Genomic DNA, 19,283 nt, shown 5'->3' with positions numbered 1-19,283 from the left:
TTTTTTTAACACTAAGGTGAAAATATGTGATATGCAGATGCGTGGCACACCTAGAGACTTGCTTGCTGGTGATCCTATCTGTAGTCCTGTTGCTGCAGTGCTAGCAGAGGCCACTATCCAACTTATCCGCATCCTTCATCGTGCAGACCGTTGGACGCACTGCATTAATAAAAAAATGATGGAACGGCTGCACAAAATCAAAATGTGCCTTAAAGAAGCAGGTCAAAAACTGAAGAAAAGTCGCTCAGTCCAAAGCCGAGATGAGAATGACATGAGAGAGGAGAGAGAGAATAAAGAAGAAGAGAAAAATAAACATTGTAGGCATGGTCTTGCTGAACTCTCAGAAGTTCAGCTCAAGACTCTCTGTGTAGAGGTATGGCCTGTTCTTGCGGTAATTGGTGGAGTTGATGCTGGTCTTCGAGTTGGAGGCCGATGTGTACACAAGCAAACTGGACGTCATGCCACCTTACTTGGAGTAGCCAAAGAGGGCAGTACATCTGCTAAAGTCCAGTGGGATGAAGCAGAGATTACTATCAGGTAAAGTGCATTCAGTTATTCTTTCAAATAGTTAGCAATTTTAATGATACTTTTACATATGTTTTACATCGGAAACATGAATTTTCAGTCACGAGTAACTTAAGTTTAAAATAAATGCTTGGGCATTCAGCTAGTTAAAGCAACTTTCAAGAATTCTAATTTGAAAAATAAACTAGTACTTTGAAATTAGAGAAATAAAAATCAGTATATAATTCATTTGGAAATCTGGAATTCATTGACATGTTCTGATAGTTTTCAAACTAAATTTTGACTCTAAATTTCCTAATTTGAAGACATCCGCACGCTTGAGCTGTATTTGACATAAGTGTTGCTTATGTTTGAAGTTTATATACAGGCTTATTGATATGTTATCTCTCTGAATTTTTATTACAACTTCTTGGATACAAACTTTTATTGACTAGCTTGCATTTTTGCTATAATTAATTAGCTATATCACATTTGCAAGTGGTGGGAATTCTGTTTTGGTTTATTAGAAGTGGGTAGTGCTACATTGTCCTCTCCTGTCTATAGAAGTTTTGAGGAGGCCAAGTCAGCAGGTGGGACAATTCTCCCTTCTCACAGTTGTGGCTATCCACATCTAAGTTATTGCTGTCTTGAGGCAGCATTTATGCCAAGTTCTGATTTGCTTTGGCCTAAAGAATCAACAGTACATTTATCCCTTCATCAGGTCCTATGAATCTGCAGAGTGGGGTGACTGCAGAGAGGGAAACAGTCTGAAGAAAATTATTTGAGAACTTCATGGAGTCTTTTCACCTTGCCTGCATTTATCTATATGAGAATTGGCTAATGTTTTCTGCAAAAAATTAGATTACTCTATGTCCTTATTTTTTTGGTGATACTTTAGAAGACTGGGAATCAAGTTAATACATAACCACTGATTTCTTTTGTCTCTGGAGATAATTACATTTCAAAGTTTAATTCTTCTTTGAGATGAATGGTGTCTGTTCACACATCTTAGAACTGTTTTGCTAGCCTGTCTGCAAACTAATGCAATTTTTTTACACATAAATTATGCCAGATGAATTAAATCAGTTAATGCATTTACCCAATTCAGTCATGTGTAAGCAAATTAGAAAGAGTCAATAGAAAGGGTTTGCACCAATTTTAAATCTATTTAAGCAGGCGAGATTCTCAGTAACAAAACACTGAAATGGTCATTTTTTAGAATCTAAATTCTGAAGAAAATATTGAGAATATCAAAAACTGTAGGGAAAATTCTGAATTTGTAAATCTGCTGGTTATGTAAAAAATATATGGCTACAAGTTACTTCTGTTTGTCCTGTGTATGATGGAGGCAATGACTCATAGGCAATATTTAAAGTAAGGATCTGTCACTAGCAGTAGGAGCTCTTACGTGCATGGTATGCCTCAGCTGACTGGTCATTGTTAGGGTGCAGGAACGGAGTCAATGATAAAAAAAATAACTGATAGACTGATATTCATTGATAGAGCTGCTCCCTGCATTGCTAGTGATGCTTTTGTTTTTTGTGCATCTTAGCAGTAAAAAGACAAGTAGTAGAGTGAAATTGATAAAATGCTGGAAGTAGCTTTACGTCAACATTGTAAAAGTTCAGGAGTCTTCTTCATTAAATCTTTGCCTGTGTCCTTCATAAACAAAAAATAAATTCAGCTCAAACCAATTACCAGACACTTAAGTGATAATTATAAGAAATTATATTGTGAATGACTTGAAAAATTTAAAATAATGCAGCATAAATTCATCATTATCTAAGTGATGGATTATATGAAGTTTCTGGAAATTAATATTCATTGTTGAAAACATGTGCATGTCTCACTTCCTTTGCATTGAGTATTATATCTCCTTGTTTTCTCATCATAACCTCATTTCTTTTCCTTGTTTACATTTAATTTTTAGACTGTCAGTTCATTTAAATTATTTTATTAAATATATTTTACATCTTATTTTGCCTACATTATTTCCTGTACTTTCCTCTTGTCTATCCCTCACTTGCTTCTTCCTGTGTCATTCTGATCTTTATTAAAGCTTCCCAACTTTTTGGTCGCCTAGTGATACCCCACTGTATAATCTGGAGCCCTGTGAACCACTGCCTTTTGATGTTGCAAGATTCCGTGGATTGACAGCTACAGTGTTGCTGGACCTTACCTATCTGACTGGTATTCATGAAGATATGGGAAAACAAAGTGCCAAGAGACATGAGAAAAAACACAGACATGAGGCAGAAGAGAAAGGGGACATTGAACAGAAAATGGAGGGGGATACTGGATCAGATATGCGATCACTACTAAGTGCTGATGATATCAAAGGACCCATCACTACATGTTCCAAGTCAGAAAATGAAATAGCTTCCTTCTCTTTAGAACCAACACCACTAGGTATGGAGTCTCAACATCAAACTATAGAAGGAAAAAGAAAAAATCATGATCACATATCAAGAAATCATGATGTTGTACAGTCAGAACTCCGAGCAGTACAGTTATCCTATCTTTACCTTGGTGCTATGAAATCACTTAGTGCTCTTCTTAGTTGTAGTAAATATGCTGAGTTACTACTGATACCAAAAATCCTTGCAGAAAATGGTCATAATTCTGATTGTGCTAGTTCTCCAGTTGTTCATGAAGATGTTGAAATGCGTGCTGCATTGCAGTTCCTGATGCGCCATATGGTGAAACGGGCAGTCATGCGTTCACCAATAAAGAGAGCTCTAGGACTAGCAGATTTGGAACGAGCACAAGCCATGATCTACAAGTTAGTGGTTCATGGGCTATTGGAGGACCAGTTTGGTGGCAAAATTAAACAAGGTACTTTTTTCAAGTTACGATAATGTTAATCTATAGATTTGTTAAGTTAATAAGAGTTAACGTAAAATTACCAAGAATATGGACTTAGATCACATGTAAGAATATATTTCTGCAGTGATTGAGACTTGTGAAAATCTTAAGTAGCAAAATTAAGGAAGGTAGCAAATCATACCCATTTCTAGAATGTATGGACATTGGTAATTACCCTCTCGTCCTTTGTTTAGTTTATTAAAATAGAGATTGACATTAAGGTACAGAGTTATATGCAGGAAGAAAGGACATCACTGTAGGCAGAAAAATAGAGTTGCGTTTTGTGTTTATACCCAAATTTGAAAGAAAGATTTTATATAAACTCTTTCTGTGTTATATATGTTATGACACAGGTCTACCTGACTTGGCTGATTGTGGGTTAGTGGTCAGGGTAGACTAAAAATAAATGTTTAACATTGTCCATCAATATTGTTTAAACCTTCAGTGAGCAGCGTTTTCTGGAATTAGCTGACTTTGTGGAGACAAGGAGAAAATACAAATAGTGTAGCTTTTAGTCTTTTGTCAGATCTACATTAGGAATGTGAAGGGCTAGTCAACTAGTCTGATTTCCTCCCCCTCGTCCCCTTCGCTGCTTCTATGAGAGAGAGACAGCAAGGGGAGGAGGAAGAGGGGGTACTTCAAAGTGGCAGCTCTGCTTGACACCTGGGGCCACTGCCATGTGGAGCCCAGGGTCTCTGCTGCTTTGAAACACCACATGCAGCCCGGAGCTAGCTGTGGTGTCTCCAGGCTGCACACCACATTTAAAATTGGCAGTGCCGCATGGAGCCCGGGATCAGCTGGGGACTCCCCATTGACCCCAAGCTCCATGCAGTGCTGCCACTTTGAAATGCCACGTGCAGCCTGATGCTGGGCTCCCCATGGCGTTTCAAAGCAGCAGCGTCACATGGAGCCCTGGTGGCCCCAGGCTCCATGCAGCGATTCCACCTTTGAAGTGTAGCAACAGCCCTACAGCTTGGCGTCCTCTTCAGAGAGGGAGGCCAATGGGAGTAAAAGCTCCTGTCAATTTCCCTTACTCCTCGTGAATTGAGGGGTACAGGTGCCAACAAGAGCTGCCCTCAGCATTTGATTTGGCAGGTCTTAATTCGACCCATTCAATTGAACGCCAGAAGATGGATCTCCAGCGCTGCAAGTGAAGATATGGCATTAGAATGTCTATATATGTAGAATGACATTGTCAACTTCAGAGAAGCTACTTACTACACTGCTCTTGTCAAAATAGCAGATTTCAAACATTTGTAAAGGACAAATCCATGAAAAATGACAAACAACCAAGTAGCTCAGATGTTGAAACTTTAATATTCTAGATTCTTTTGCTATAGGAAATTATATAGTTTATTTTACATAGTAATTTTTATAAAAACTGTTTTCACACCAGAGAATATATGTCTTAATCGCTTAAACCTTATCTCTGGCGAGTTAAAATCTAACTGCTGTAGTATAGTATCTATAATAAGCTCTAATGAAAAAAGGATCTTTCCTCTCTCTTCTCTTCCCATCTTAAAAATACTGCTCATCAACTACTGTTCATCATTATAAGAATGAGTTTACCAGCATATTTTCCTTCACAAGATATTGGGCAGAAATATTTTTATAAACTGCATGTGTGTTTACTTATTAGGGAGATACAGTAGTGTTTATAATGAGAGAATTTTAAAGAGAAATAACCTATTATATAAAACTTAAAGTTAGGTAAAACCATTCTGTAGCATCATCTTAATGTTCCTATAACATCCTTTTTGAATTGCAGAAGTAGATCAACAAGCAGAAGAAAGTGACCAAGCACAGCAGGCCCAAACACCAGTTACTACCAGCCCTTCTGCTTCTAGTACTACATCTTTCATGAGCAGCTCGCTGGAAGATACTACTACTGCTACTACGCCAGTCACAGATACTGAAACAGTGCCAGCTTCAGAATCACCTGGAGTTATGCCTCTTAGTCTTCTTAGGTAGAGTGCTTGGTTCCTTTAAAATACATTTGACTGTTTTTCTGTACTATCTCAAGTAGATGATTTTGATATATACTTGAACCTCTTTAATCCAGCAACCCAAGGAAACAAGGCATGCTGAATTAAAGATTTTGCTGGGCCAGTGAGGTCTGACTGTGAGGGAGATGAGCATTCCCAGCAGCACACGTGGCTCTGCGCTGCTCTCGGCACTGTCCCCTACCACTTTGGGAGCGTCAAGGAAAAGCCACAGGGGAAGTGCTTCGCTGCACTGCATTTCCTCCAGCTTGGGGGAGGAGGAGCAGCAGCACATAGAGCCACTTCCTCCTCGATACCACAGGTGATCCTGGATTAGGGGCAACTGGAGTATAGAGGTTAAGTGTACTACTTAAAAGGGCCAATATAGAACAACCCAGGAAACTACAGACCAGTCAGTTTAACTTCTGTGCCAGGAAAGATAATGGAGCAGGTAATTAAGGAATACATCTGCAAACATCTGGAAGAAAATAAGGTGATAGGTAACAGCCAGCATGGATTTGTAAAGAACAAATCATGTCAAACCAATCTGATAGCTTTCTTTGATAGGATATCAAGCCTTGTGGATAAGGGAGAAGCGGTGGACGTGGTACACCTAGACTTTAGGAAGGCATTTGATACAGTCTCACATGACCTTCTTATTAATAAACTAGGCAAATACAACTTGGATGAGGCTACTACATGGTGGGTGGATAACCGTTCTCAGAGAGTTGTTATTAACGGTTCAAAGTCGTGCTGTAAGGGCATAAAAAGTGGAGTTCCACAGGGGTCTGTTTTTGGGATTGGTTCTGTTCAATATCTTCATCAGCGATTTAGATGATAGCATAGACTAACTACGCTTCCTAAGTTTGCAGATGATATCAAGGTCAGAGAGGTTGCACGTGCTTTGGAGGTTAGGGTCATAATTCAAAATGATCTGGACAAACTGGAAAAATGGTAAATAGGATGAAGTTTAATAAGGACAAATGCAAAGTAGTCCATTTAGAAAGGAACAATCCATTTCACACATACAGACTGGGAAGCGACTGTCTAGGAAGTACAGTAAAACTCCGGTGGTCCGGCATCCAGTGGTCCGGTACGCTTGATGGTCCGGCACCAACTGCAACCCGGAAGTGCTCCTGCAGCTGCTTCAAGTTGTTAGAGTAATTGATTAACTGCGGCTGGATCCACAGCCGACACGCAGTTAATGTAACTTTCCTCTCTACTGCCAGGAGGGGGGGGGCCAGGGGAAGGTAGGGGTCGGTGGGAGAGGGGGAGGGGGAGCAGGAGGGGGCGAGGGTGTGCCAAAGCAGCCACATTCAGGACGTTCTGGTCAGTTACAGTCACTCTGGCTGGATCCACAGCCGACACGCAGTTAATGTAATTTTCCTCTCTACTGCCGGGAGGGGGGGGCAGGGGAAGGTAGGGGTCGGTGGGAGACCCCTCTCCCTCTCCCTCCCCTCTGCCACCGACCCCTAACTTCCCCTGCCCCCCCCCCCCCAGCAGTAGAGAGGAAAATTACATTAACTGCGTGTCGGCTGTGGATCCAGCCGGAGTGACTGTAACTGACCAGAACGTCCTGAATGCGGCTGCCTGCCTGTCACCGCCTCTCCTCTTCCGCTCGCAGGCTCTGCCTCCCTGCAGCAGGAGGGAGGGTTTGGCATACCCCCACCCCCTCCTCCGCTTCTCCTTCGACGAGACCCGCCCCTGCCAGAGTACCTCCTGATAGTCCGGCATTTCTGATAATCCGGCACCACCTGGGTCCCAAGGGTGCCGGATTATCGGAAGTCTACTGTACTGTGGAAAGGGATCTTTGCTTCATAGTGGACCACAAGCTAAATACGAGTCAACAGTGTGACACTGTTGCTAAAAAGAAATATGATTCTGGGATGCATTAACAGGAGTGTTATGAACAAGACAAGAGAAGTCATTCTTCTGCTCTACTTCTGCTGATTATACCTCAGTTGGAATATTGTGTCTAGTTCTGGGTACCACATTTCAAGAAAGATGTGGAGAAATTGGAGAAGGTCCAGATAAGAGCAACAAAAATGTTTAAAGGTCTAGAAAACAATGGGCTTAAACTGCAGCAAGGGAGGTTTAGGTTGGACATTAGGAAAATATTCCTAACTGTCAGAGTGGTTAAACACTGGAATAAATTGCCTAGGGAGATTGTGGAATCTCCATCACTGGAGAGGTTTAAGAGCAGGTTAGACAAGTACCTGTCAGGGATGATCTAGACCAGTGGTCCCCAAACTTTTGAGGTTGTCGGGCGCCAGGGGGCGTGGCCGTTCGCCCGCCGGGCGCCGGGGGCGGGGACACTTGCGCGCCCGGGGGGGGCGGCGGGGGCCCCCCCCCCATAGCTGCGCGCCCGGGGGCGGCCCCCCCCCCCACCAAGCGCCGTGCGCCCGGGGGCGGCCCCCCCCCGCCAAGCGCCGCGCGCCCGGGGCCGGCGCTCCCCCCGCCAAGCGCCGCGCGCCCGGGGCCGGCGCTCCCCCCGCCAAGCGCCGCGCGCCCGGGGCCGGCGCTCCCCCCGCCAAGCGCCGCGCGCCCGGGGCCGGCGCTCCCCCCGCCAAGCGCCGCGCGCCCGGGGCCGGCGCTCCCCCCGCCAAGCGCCGCGCGCCCGGGGCCGGCGCTCCCCCCGCCAAGCGCCGCGCGCCCGGGGCCGGCGCTCACCGTGCGCCATGTGCCCGGGGCCAGGCCAGCCCTGAGCACCTGGCGGGCGCATGCAAATGCCCCCGCGGGTGCCATGGCACCCGCGGGCACCGTGTTGGGGACCACAGATCTAGACAGTGCTTGGTCCTGCCATGAGGGTGGGAAACTGGACTTAATTATCTCTCAAGGTCCCTTCCAGTTCTGATATTCTATGATTCTACTTTTTAGTGTCTTTGTTCTGCTGAGAGTGGCTTTTTTGAATTTGATACTTTTATTTTCCATCATGAATTGTTTCTACAGATATAAGCTATATATCTGTCAGCATACATCAGAAGTCACTAGGCTTTAAGTAATATTATGCATAACTGAAAACTATTAAAAATACTTTCCCTATATTCTTCGTGATGTCCTGGTTTTTGTTTGTTGGGCTGACAAATTTAACATTTTAATTAACATTTTAACATTGTTGATTCTGGAGCTAGATCCAGCTTTGTTTCAAGAGAGTTGTTGGTCAGTCCCTGTGTATTAAAACTCTCCTCGGTTGTCATCCAGTTGTGTGATATTGCTAATTAATCTCCTGCATAGATCTGCTATTCATGATGAAGGAAAGCTTGTTTTTATTAAATGGAATTGTTTTGAGTTATTGCTTCTGATCTACCCTTTTCTTAGTACTCTTTAGGGGCTGTTTTCAGGCACATAGGAACTGAGAACTACTTATAGTGAGAGGCCTCACATGCTGGAACATTCAGATCCTAAAGGACAAATTCTCTGGCCTGCGTAGCAGGGCTGAGCTCTGAGCAGATGTTTTGGGATGTTGGAAGGAACAATACTTCTGATGGATCTCCTAGTCCAGCCCATACGCTGCCTCTGCTCACTCCTTTGTGCTGTTGGGAGCAGCACACTGCAGAACTGAGCTTGTCCTGTCACAGCATAGGTGTGTTGTCCCTTCAGGGTCCTTCCCACTAAAATGATACTCAATCTTATATGAAACTGCACTTGGTTCTGTAGTCAAGGTAGCATGGACATTTGTCTCTTGAGTTCACACCATCTATTTAAGTATGTTAGTACTAGCTAATGGTGGGCATGATGCAAGACTTCCACAGTGTGGAGATGTAGTGTAGTTTAAATACATCTTTCCTTTTTTGAAAGGCAAATGTTTTCAAGTTACCCAACCACAACAGTACTTCCAACACGACGTGCACAGACTCCTCCAATATCCTCCTTACCAACGTCTCCTTCTGATGAAGTGGGAAGGAGACAAAGTCTGACCTCTCCTGATTCCCAGTCCACGAGACCTGCCAATCGTACAGGTACACTAGTAAGCGACACACAACTTGGTAGGAAGTGTAGGAATTTCATAAGTTTAAGAATGTTCAATTTAACCTTTTAATGCATCATGAACTGATTGGAACTCTACATTTTGATAGAATTCAGTGTGCAAGTCACATCAAAAATCTTATGGTGGAGACCTTAGTACTAAAACTCAGCAATTGATTGCTAGAAAAAAAGTTAAAGTTGGTGCTTATAAATAGCTGAATAGATTGCATACTGATGTCTGTGTACAAGAATGAGCAGGTGGTATTGATGACTATGAGAAAATTCTAAAATATTACTTTTGGTTTGTTTGGTATTTGTTCAAAGAATTGCTTAACAGAACAAACTTCAAGTTTATATCAGAACCCACTAGCCTTTAAGTAATAGTAAAGCCATTACTGGACACTTGTACACTTAGGCTACGTCTACACTGGCCCCTTTTTCGGAAGGGGCATGCTAATTTTGAAAGTGGGAATAGGGAAATCCGCGGGGGATTTAAATATCCCCCGCGGATTTAAATAAACATGTCCGCCGCTTTTTTTCCAGCTTGGGGAAAAGCCGGAAGAAAAGTGTCTAAACTGGCCCGATCCTCAGGAATAAACTTTGAAGTAGGAATAAGAGATCCTCTGGAATAGGGCTTTATTCCGGAGGATCGGGCCAGTCTAGACGCTTTTTTTCCGGCTTTTCCCCAAGCTGGAAAAAAAGCGGCGGACATGTTTATTTAAATCCGCGGGGGATATTTAAATCCCCCGCGGATTTCCCTATTCCCACTTTCAAAATTAGCATGCCCCTTCCGAAAAAGGGGCCAGTGTAGACGTAGCCTTAGGGTCTTAATGTTGCATAACTGGAAGCTATTAAAAATGATTTTTCTATATCCTTCCTCATGTCCTGGTTTTTGTTTAACATTTTAATTAACATTTTAACATTGTTGGATTTTGGACCTAGGTCAGGCTTTGTTTAAAGAGAGTTTTCCTTTAGTCCCTGTGTTTTGAAAATCTCCCATTACAAGCTAGAATATATTATTTATAACACTAAAGTATATTGATTGTTTTCCGATATCCATCATTACTATATATTACTGAAATAGTCTCCTCCAGTTAATCCTGTTACAGGGGCAAGCTTCTATTTTGAGTAATTTATACAAAGTTGAAACCAAATAGCACCATTTTTCTGACTGTTGTCCTCTTATCTGAGGAATGATATCTGGTTGGAAACATTATTAGAATTGGTACACTGCAATTCCCTGTTCCTGCTGATGTCAGTGTTAGCTAGCATTGACATCATTCAGTAAAATGTTCAACTTATAAATATTAAGAAAAAGACACCTCATATCTTTGGGTGACTAACATGAAAACTAAACATTTCACCTCCAGAACTAATGTTGAGTGTTCAGATTCTAGACTGATACAAGGTAGAGGAATATAACTTATGTCCCCTCTCCCCATAACATCTTTATTAATTCATAGCTCTGGTTGTCTCCTTTCTGCAGTGGTCTCTTCAGCTACTCAGACTGTTGCTTAGCAACTTATCTGCTCAGCCTCTAGGCTTGCCTCTTTTTTTTTCTCTCTCTCTAGATGCTTTGCCTCCATCATGAGAGTTAGGTGGCAGCATATTTTTCTGCTACTTTAGTGCTTTCAGACATTAATCCTCACCTTTATAGGAAGTAATGAATACATCTTTTTTTTTCTAAGCTCTAGGGCAATTGTTCTTGGAAAGAGCTTGGCCTTTTCAAGGATATAATAATCATTCTAAGTGATTTTTTTTCAGGAAGATAGAACACACTGTTCAAAGAGACTTTGAAGTATCCTCAGCAGCTATACTAGTGTTTCTTGTTGCTACTTAGGGCAAAATATCTTGGTGTGAATTTAAAGTTGTTGATCCTCTGAACGAAGTTCAAACAAGCTGAACTTAGTCCAACCCATATGAGGATAGGTTGGTAGGGTTTCATCTTAATTCAGAATATTGAAATCGCATTGACCTCAATTGATCAAGTAAATGTTTGCATACATAGTCTTGGCCAAGTAAAGGAAGAGGAACTTTTTCTGGTTTAATTATGGAAATGAGATGATCCAGAGTTGCAAATAAGTAAAGATGTTAGAAAGTTCTCACTGAACAAATGTTCTTTAATTCTTAATCCTCAACTAATAACAAATTGCTGCTAAGTGATTGAAATGCAAAAGGCCAAAGAAATGCAAAAGTATATTGATAACTGACGGTTGCATAAGTTAACTTTTTTCTTTCTCTTAGCTTTGTCAGACCCAAGTAGTCGGCTTTCAACTTCTCCTCCTCCACCTGCCATTGCTGTTCCATTGCTAGAAATGGGATTTTCTCTCAGGCAGATTGCAAAAGCTATGGAAGCCACAGGTGATCTGTTTGTTGAATAATACCTATTGCATGTGAAAGCACAGTTTAATATGAAACACTTTTTAATAGAACGCTAAATGTTATAAGCTTTGAACTCACAAATTCCATGGCCAGATATGGAAGGAGTAAATGGATTTCTTCATCAATAGTGTTATAAAATTGTATGGTAAACTTTTCTTGGTTTTCAGGTGCAAGAGGAGAAGCAGATGCTCAGAATATCACAGTGCTGGCCATGTGGATGATAGAGCATCCTGGGAATGAAGAAGATGAAGAGCTCCAATCAGAAGGAACTGCAGATTCACATCATGGGACAATAGTTTCTGGAAGCAGTGGAAAATCTAGTGACCAGTGTTATTTACAATCACCAGGAGATATCCCGTCAGCTGATTCCACTGAACTGGAGGAAGGTTTTGGTGAAAGGTAAAATGTAGTTCTCTTTTGATTGCATAAATCTTGCTGCTGATGCATCAGTAAATTGGTAATTGCCAGAAGAAGACTCAGAAATACCATTTCAAATTAATTTTGTCAGTCTGTATATGCAGAGAGGTGGAGTTGACTGTAAATTAGTTTTTGTATATTAATTTACAGTATTGTGTTTGCTGAGGGGAAAAAAAATTATGACTATATCCCCCTCTAAGACAATTAAATGAGGTGATATTAATCGTCTGACTACAATTAAAAGAGAAATTTCATTAGATTTGTTGGTTGTTTTTTTAAAAAAGTTTCTTACTAAGCTTTGTAATGTTACTGCATTCTTTACTTGCACTTTCTTTGTAAGTTATGGCCCACTTTTGAGGGAGGGATAGTGCTAATACATGCCCATCACCAGCACTTCAAATTGTGCTGATTATGCTAAATTAGGTGGTGATTTGATGAGGAAGAGAGACATCAAGCAGGAATTAAATTAAAGCCAACAACCTTAATCACTCCCTTGATTTCAGGCAGATTTAAACTCTGTTCTTTAGAAAAGAAAGAATAGTTTTTTTGTTTTATATTGATATTTATTTCAAAAGTGATTGTCATTATATAGGAACAATTGTGTTTGTGTCATAAATCCTGAGTCCATTCAGATTTTTATTAGTAGGAAATATTATTTATGTGAAAAAGTCATAATGTGTTCAGAGTTTCTCCTTTGCTTGCTTAATCCTGTTAAGATATTTGGCTGTGGGTGTCACAGTTACTGGCTTTAGAAATAATTAACATGTCACAAAGTTACTTTTTGTCAGAAATGGAGAGTGCTTGAGGAGATAATTTGATGTTGATATTTCTGTTGTCTCCCAGTTTATGCTATAATAGTGTACAGTATATGTGCAAATGAGCTTGATTGAAGCTCATCTCATCTGACGAAGTGGGTTTTGCCCATGAAATCTCATGGTACTATATACATATTTGTTAGCATCTAAGGCAGTGGTCCCCAACCTTTTGAGGTTGTCGGGCGCCAGGGGGCGTGGCCGTTTGCCCGCCGGGCGCCAGGGGGCGGGGACACTTGCGCACCCGGGGGCGGCCCCCCCTCCCCCAGCTGCGCACCCAGGGGCAGCCCCCCCTCCCCAAGGGCCGAGCGCCCAGGGGCGGCTCCCCCTCCCCAAGGGCCGCGCGCCCAGGGGCGGGGCCCCCTCCAAGGGCCGTGCGCCTGGGGCCGGCGCTCCCACCGAGTGCCGCGCGCCCGGGGCCGGGGCGGGCGCTCCCCCCTGCCGCGTGCCCGGGGCCGGCGCTCCCCCCCACCTCCTCCCCCCCACCTCCTCCCGCCAAGTGCCGCGCACCCGGCGCTCCCCCCGCCAAGCGCGCTCCCCCCGCAAGTGCCCGTGCGCCATGGCGCCCGCGGGCACCGTGTTGGGGACCACGGCTCTAAGGTGTCACTGAACTACTTATTGTAACACATGCATGTAACTTCTCTCTATTAGTGGGGGAGATAGTATAAACATGCAATGCACAATGGCAAGATAATTTTTTGAAGGGAGAGAACTGTATTTTCTACCATCATGGTGTTTTCTCTCTTTTTTTTTTAAATGATCCATGCTTAATATGCACAAATAATCCATAACTTAAATGTTTTTGGCTTACCTGTTGAATATTCAAACCATTCTCCCAGTACTGATAATATGGATCATCCAGAGAATGCAGCTTCTGGAAGTGGACCCCCTTCAAGAGGTCGGTCAGCAGTAACAAGGAGGCATAAATTTGACTTAGCTGCTCGGACATTGCTAGCACGTGCTGGTAAGTGCACTACAGTGGTTCAGGTATCTTTGTTCATTTGGCAAAATTGTGAGAAGGTATTTAGTACCTAATGTGGAACTTCAAAAATATAAATACTGCTTTTGCATATTTCAGTAAATATTTAACTTAATTTCTTTTATACAGTAAGGAATACAAATTTATTATGATTTTACTAGCAGTATTTTTGAAAAGCTTTTGAATGGGCTATCTTTTAATTACGTGCAAAGTAAAGAATGTTTTCTCTTTGATTTGAGCGGGATTATACCGCTCTGTACAGGCTCACAGAAATCAGAGTCGGAGAGAGGGAATATCTTTGCAGCAAGATCCAGGAGCCTTGTATGACTTCAACTTGGATGAAGAGTTAGAAATTGACCTTGATGATGAAGCAATGGAAGCAATGTTTGGACAGGATCTCGCCAGTGATAATGATATTCTGGGAATGTGGATCCCAGAGGTATTGGATTGGCCTACCTGGGTGTGTGTGATTGCAGCTGGGGCTGCTTTGACTTACTTACTGCTTTTTGCAAAATCACATTTTAAAAATTAAAATAACGCATTGCATAAATAGCTTTCTGCTTGGACATAATGAGTCGCTAAACAATAATGATGCTTAAAGCCACTTTGATGTCTGTTGCCTCACTTTAATGGGACAAGAGCTGTACAAACCTAATTTATTCCTTTGATTCTTGCTATGTTCATCTTCACATGCTTCATTAGTTTCTTCTTTGAGAAGGGATAAGTCACTTCAGCAAAATTATTTTGATCATTGTATCCAATTTTAAGGGATAGCACGCCTGTAGGAGATTGCTAAATTTAAGTGAGATAAAGCAGTATAAGGATAAAACAATTGCTCACCATTTTTCATTTAGAACAAAGCAAATGAACAAAACTAATGAGACATTGTCCAGTGAAATCATTCAGTTTTATCTTTGCAATGGGAGTTTTCTTTATTTAAAAGAAAGCATTAATTCAGATTAGCCTTTATTTTCCCCAGTGTTGTCATATGAAAAGTATTGAGAGGCTTTGTTGGTTTTATGACAGTGTCCTGTATACTACATCTAAGTTTAACAAAAGTAGATATAGTTAGCTCAATTCACTTATCTGTGTATCTCCATTGATTCAGTGGAGTTAGCTCTGGTTTACAGCAGTGTAATTTATTGGCAAATTAGGTTTGCTATCTTACTGTGACTGGGTTCAGTCTTACTGTTCATGTTACAGTAGGTTTTGTTGAAAAGTTCTGATTACTGTCTCACAAACAGTACTTGTCTTTATTGTGGTATTTTCAGTGTTCCCTATAATTAGGATAGGATTGGTAAATTTAATAACTGTGGTTTCCTTAGATGTTGAGTGTGCAGCTTCATTGGCTGATTTCACAAATTAGAACGCTCAATCAAAACTTGTGGGTTTTTGTGCCCAAACATGCACTTTCAGATGATATAACCTTAGTTGCACGATAAAAAGACTCCGAAGGGTAGCCATGTTAGCATGTAACTTTAAAAATAATGAGCAGTCTAGGGGCACCTTATAGCCTAACAAATAAGTGCCACAGGACTGCTCGTTGTTTCTGTAGTTGCATGTGGAGGTTCCAAGGCAGAGTTTGAAAATTTGGCCATGTGTACTTAAGTTCCTAGTAAGTCTGTTTAAATTGAGATTCTTGACGGTAGAACTGCCATCATTAGATCAGAGCGTTCCAAATTCAGGCACCTTGGTGCACAATATATACTGACTTGAGCAGCAACTGAATTGACTTGTCACTCACTACATGTAGAAGTCAATAGTCTGAAAAGTTATTAGTTTTTTTCCCCTCAGTCTATATCTAGACTCTGCCAAATTTTAAGGGAGAAGTGAATAACTCATTAAGATGGTCTTTGGTAGGCTAAAGCAGAACGATGCTTGAAGACTAGATTGTAAAGAACTTAGAGGCAGAAGTTCTGATAATGTGACAGATTGAGCCTAGGGATGTAAATGGTGAACTGGGAAGTCTCACCCTTAAACTGGTAGGGAATAGGGCAGCTCCCCACCTGCCCTGGGCAGTGGGCTGCTCCAGCCAGCCAAAGCAGCCCCTCTCCCCTGCAAATCCCCCACTCTGCCCCCTGCCACTGCATATTACACAGTGACTCTTAGAGAGCCTGCTGCAGAGTCTGCAGTGAAGCCTCTTCAGGAGTTGGGCCAGCAGCCCCTGCCAGTCAGGTTCCCAGGGAGCCTGCTCTCAGGGAGGCTTCACTGCGGGCTGTGCAGTATAAAAGAACCTGCAGCAAAGCCTCCCCAGAAGCAGGACCAGCAACCCCTGCCAGCCCCACTCCTAGGGAATGGGCTTCGCTATAGTCTGTGCAGTATAAAACTTTATATATAAGCTATATGGTGCAGCGCCCACAGCACACAACTGCTAGGATTTTTAGCAGTTACAGAATTACATTTTTAAACAACTTTTTACATCCCTAGTTGGGACTGATTTCTCTTCTCTTCTCCTTTTTAAAATCATCCTTTCTGTATTTTGTAGAAGCATAAATTGAAAAATCAACTATTTACACTTGTTTTGAAGAACAAATTATTACACAAGACCACTGCCACGTACCCCCCTGCACACATACTAAGTTATTCATCTCTGGTCCACTTCTAAGTAAAGCACAAATACTATCATGCATGCTTAACAGACATAGGTAGGAAAAAAAGCACTTAAAATAGATGTCCTCTTATTTATAATGAGCATATTTATCCTATATCTAGTAATTTTATATGAAAATCATATCATACAGCATGTTTGTGAGTCTGAAGACAGAGAAGAAGTGGTAGTTTGTGAATTGTGTGAATCCAGTGTTGTCAGCTTCAATCAACATATGAAAAGAAATCATCCTGGCTGTGGCCGTAGTGCAAATCGACAAGGCTATCGTAGCAATGGTTCCTATGTGGATGGGTGGTTCGGTGGTGAATGTGGAAGTGGAAATCCATACTACCTACTCTGCGGCAGCTGCAGAGAGAAGTATTTGGCCTTGAAGAGTAAATCCAAGACATCAACATCAGAAAGGTACAGAATAAATAATTATTAGATATGGGAAGAAAAATTGAAAATGTCCATCCATGTATGCATCTTAAGAGTTTGATTTGATGGTTTTACAGTTTGTACCAAAATTCATGCTGGTAACGGAGTTTAAAAATCTTTCTGTGATCACACCTTTTGTAGAAAGGGAAAATAAAATTGTGACTAGATCCTCAGGGGGTAGCCTGGGAGTGTGGGACTGCCCCCTTAACACTCCAGCCTGCGTTGTCTTCTCTCAATGCTTTGCTAGTGGCAAGCAACAAATCTGTCCAGGAGCTGTTGCCACTTAGCACAACTGCATGGAGAACCCCATGCTTGATTGTATTAATGCTCCCAGAGCGACCTGTGAATCATAGAAAGAGGCACCAGCCAATCTCCTCCTCAGGAATATACTGTCTTGAACTGCTCAAAATGAGCAGTGCATAGTTATTTATTGGTTCACCACTTCACCAACTTTTCTAAACCTGAGCTGATACCAACCACTTCAGGCAAAATCACTGGTAAAGATGAACAGTAAAACAGGTTTGTTGACTGCAAAAGATAGATTTTTAGTCATTATAAGTGATAGACAAAAAGAGTAGTTACCAAAAGAAAATATAAACATTCAGTCTAAACTTTCAACCTATTAGAATGTATTAAGCAGTTTTTCCTCTCTCCACTGGATATTGCAGATCTTAATACAGGCTTCTCCTTTAAATCTGAGCCTGTTGGATTCAAGTTTTCTCATTGTTCTTGTTGCTTGCAGCATATGAGGGGGCAAGAGAAAGGCAAATCATGCCCCTTTTCTGTTTCATACCCGGTGGGAATTGCTGAGTCGCCAGGGAAAAGATCCAGCAATTCCCCTGGTTTGGTCCTAATTTATGCAAGCGAATCATTGAATTGTAGCTCCCTTCCTGGACAACAGTTTGTGCTTTATATGCATAAAAAGCATACTTGCTATGCAATATCACAGTTATATGCAGATGAGGAATATAGGGGTTACAGGTTGCTCCCCCCCAAAAAAGTGTGTGTCTCGAATCCTTTCAGATGTTTATCATTTTCCAAAATGCATGTAATAAATATCTTTTATAGCCTAGATTCAAGACCTGTTAAGTCCATTTTACTAAGAAACAAGAAAGTAGTTCAGCCCAGCAACTTTAAAAATGAAGCTATTGCAACATTTTTTTTAGGACTAGCAGCATCGGTTAATTTTTTCAATATCACAAAATAGATTTTTTTAAGGATGGTACAACTGTTATCAGGTCTTCTATTAAATATAGACTATTGTTCCTGAGTAGCAATCCTCAGAAAACATTTAACAGTAGTAAAATTCTGTATTTAAATTGTATGTGTATATACTTGGTTTTTGAGCCATTTAGTTACTGTGTATCCTCTTACATATTTCTTGTTTGGTGCAGGTACAAAGGCCAGGCTCCTGACTTAATAGGCAAGCAAGATAGTGTCTATGAAGGTATTTCTTTATTCTGAGTTTGGAAGATGCACTTTTATGAAACTTTTGTTAATTTTTTTCAGTCCTTTATAAATATACTTTTACTGTCTAAACAAGGACATTACTTAATGTGTGCAGACAGTGCACTCTTGAGCAGAGATTTTTTTCAGCAATGTCTGCAAGTTCATGCCTAACTCATATCCCAATATCGGTGCCACTGAAGCTCTCATTCCCTCCTATCCTGCAACCAGCATACCAGCTAAGAAGACCATGGTGCATACTGAGAAGCTGTCTAGAGTGGCATGAGCACAGGGCTTAGTGCTTCCAAATTCCAAAGCCAGCATGCAATCTTCATTGTTACCATCTTCTGTAGCCAGAAGCGAAATCTTGGATAACAGTCTTCAGTATGACTTCTGATACCCGAGGAACCCAATCCAGGGCCTCTGGAACAAACTAGGCTCCTATCTCATGAAGATCTGCAAAACCTTGAAAAGTTCAAATCACTGATACTGTGCACTGATAAATTACCTCCAAGAGGCTTCCGTCTTCATCTTTGGTGACTTGTCCTCTGCTATTAGCACAGTCTCCATGCAGACTCTTTGAGGGTACTGAGTTTATATCTAGCTGGTAGTGATACAACATTCTCTGGCACTGCCTCACCAGCTATTTTAACCTCTGTACTGATGCAAGTAGTTTTCTTTCTGGAGCCAAACTGACAACTGGTACTGGCATTATCCCTCCACACAGGGGAAGATCCTTCATTTGACACAGAGATGCCTGTACAAGCTTCCTCCCCTCCTTCTAGCCATCCTCTTTTAAGGTTACCACTGAAGGGGAGGCTCTTGGCTATGCTGGTAAGGCCATCCTTGAATGCTGTTGAGGAGGATGAAAGGCTCAGGAAAGGAGAACATTCAACTGGAGTAGA

The 19,283-nt window shown here is 41.7% G+C and overlaps 1 protein-coding gene across 8 annotated transcripts in view; it reads left to right on the top strand.

Moving 5' to 3' along the window:
- The window catches only part of HERC1 (HECT and RLD domain containing E3 ubiquitin protein ligase family member 1), a 219,518-nt gene that overhangs the window by 135,167 nt on the left and 65,068 nt on the right, over positions 1-19,283 (top strand). For 6 of the 8 annotated variants that reach the window (XM_089781918.1, XM_089781916.1, XM_089781913.1 and 3 more), the window contains 10 exons: positions 17-537; positions 2,564-3,339; positions 5,138-5,336; positions 9,150-9,310; positions 11,562-11,678; positions 11,867-12,098; positions 13,768-13,892; positions 14,147-14,367; positions 16,649-16,917; positions 18,327-18,379. In XM_089781918.1, coding sequence (XP_089638044.1) covers positions 17-537; positions 2,564-3,339; positions 5,138-5,336; positions 9,150-9,310; positions 11,562-11,678; positions 11,867-12,098; positions 13,768-13,892; positions 14,147-14,367; positions 16,649-16,917; positions 18,327-18,379 — 2,674 coding nt within the window. The remainder of the gene's footprint in view (positions 1-16; positions 538-2,563; positions 3,340-5,137; positions 5,337-9,149; positions 9,311-11,561; positions 11,679-11,866; positions 12,099-13,767; positions 13,893-14,146; positions 14,368-16,648; positions 16,918-18,326; positions 18,380-19,283) is intronic. The other 2 variants (XM_089781915.1, XM_089781914.1) reach the window with 2 other exon arrangements.

This window comes from Pelodiscus sinensis, chromosome 14 (assembly GCF_052426305.1).
Source record: "Pelodiscus sinensis isolate ZL-2025 chromosome 14, ASM5242630v1, whole genome shotgun sequence".
In the NCBI taxonomy this organism is placed as follows: Eukaryota; Metazoa; Chordata; order Testudines; family Trionychidae; genus Pelodiscus; species Pelodiscus sinensis.
This window is presented reverse-complemented; position numbering and strand designations above follow the sequence as displayed.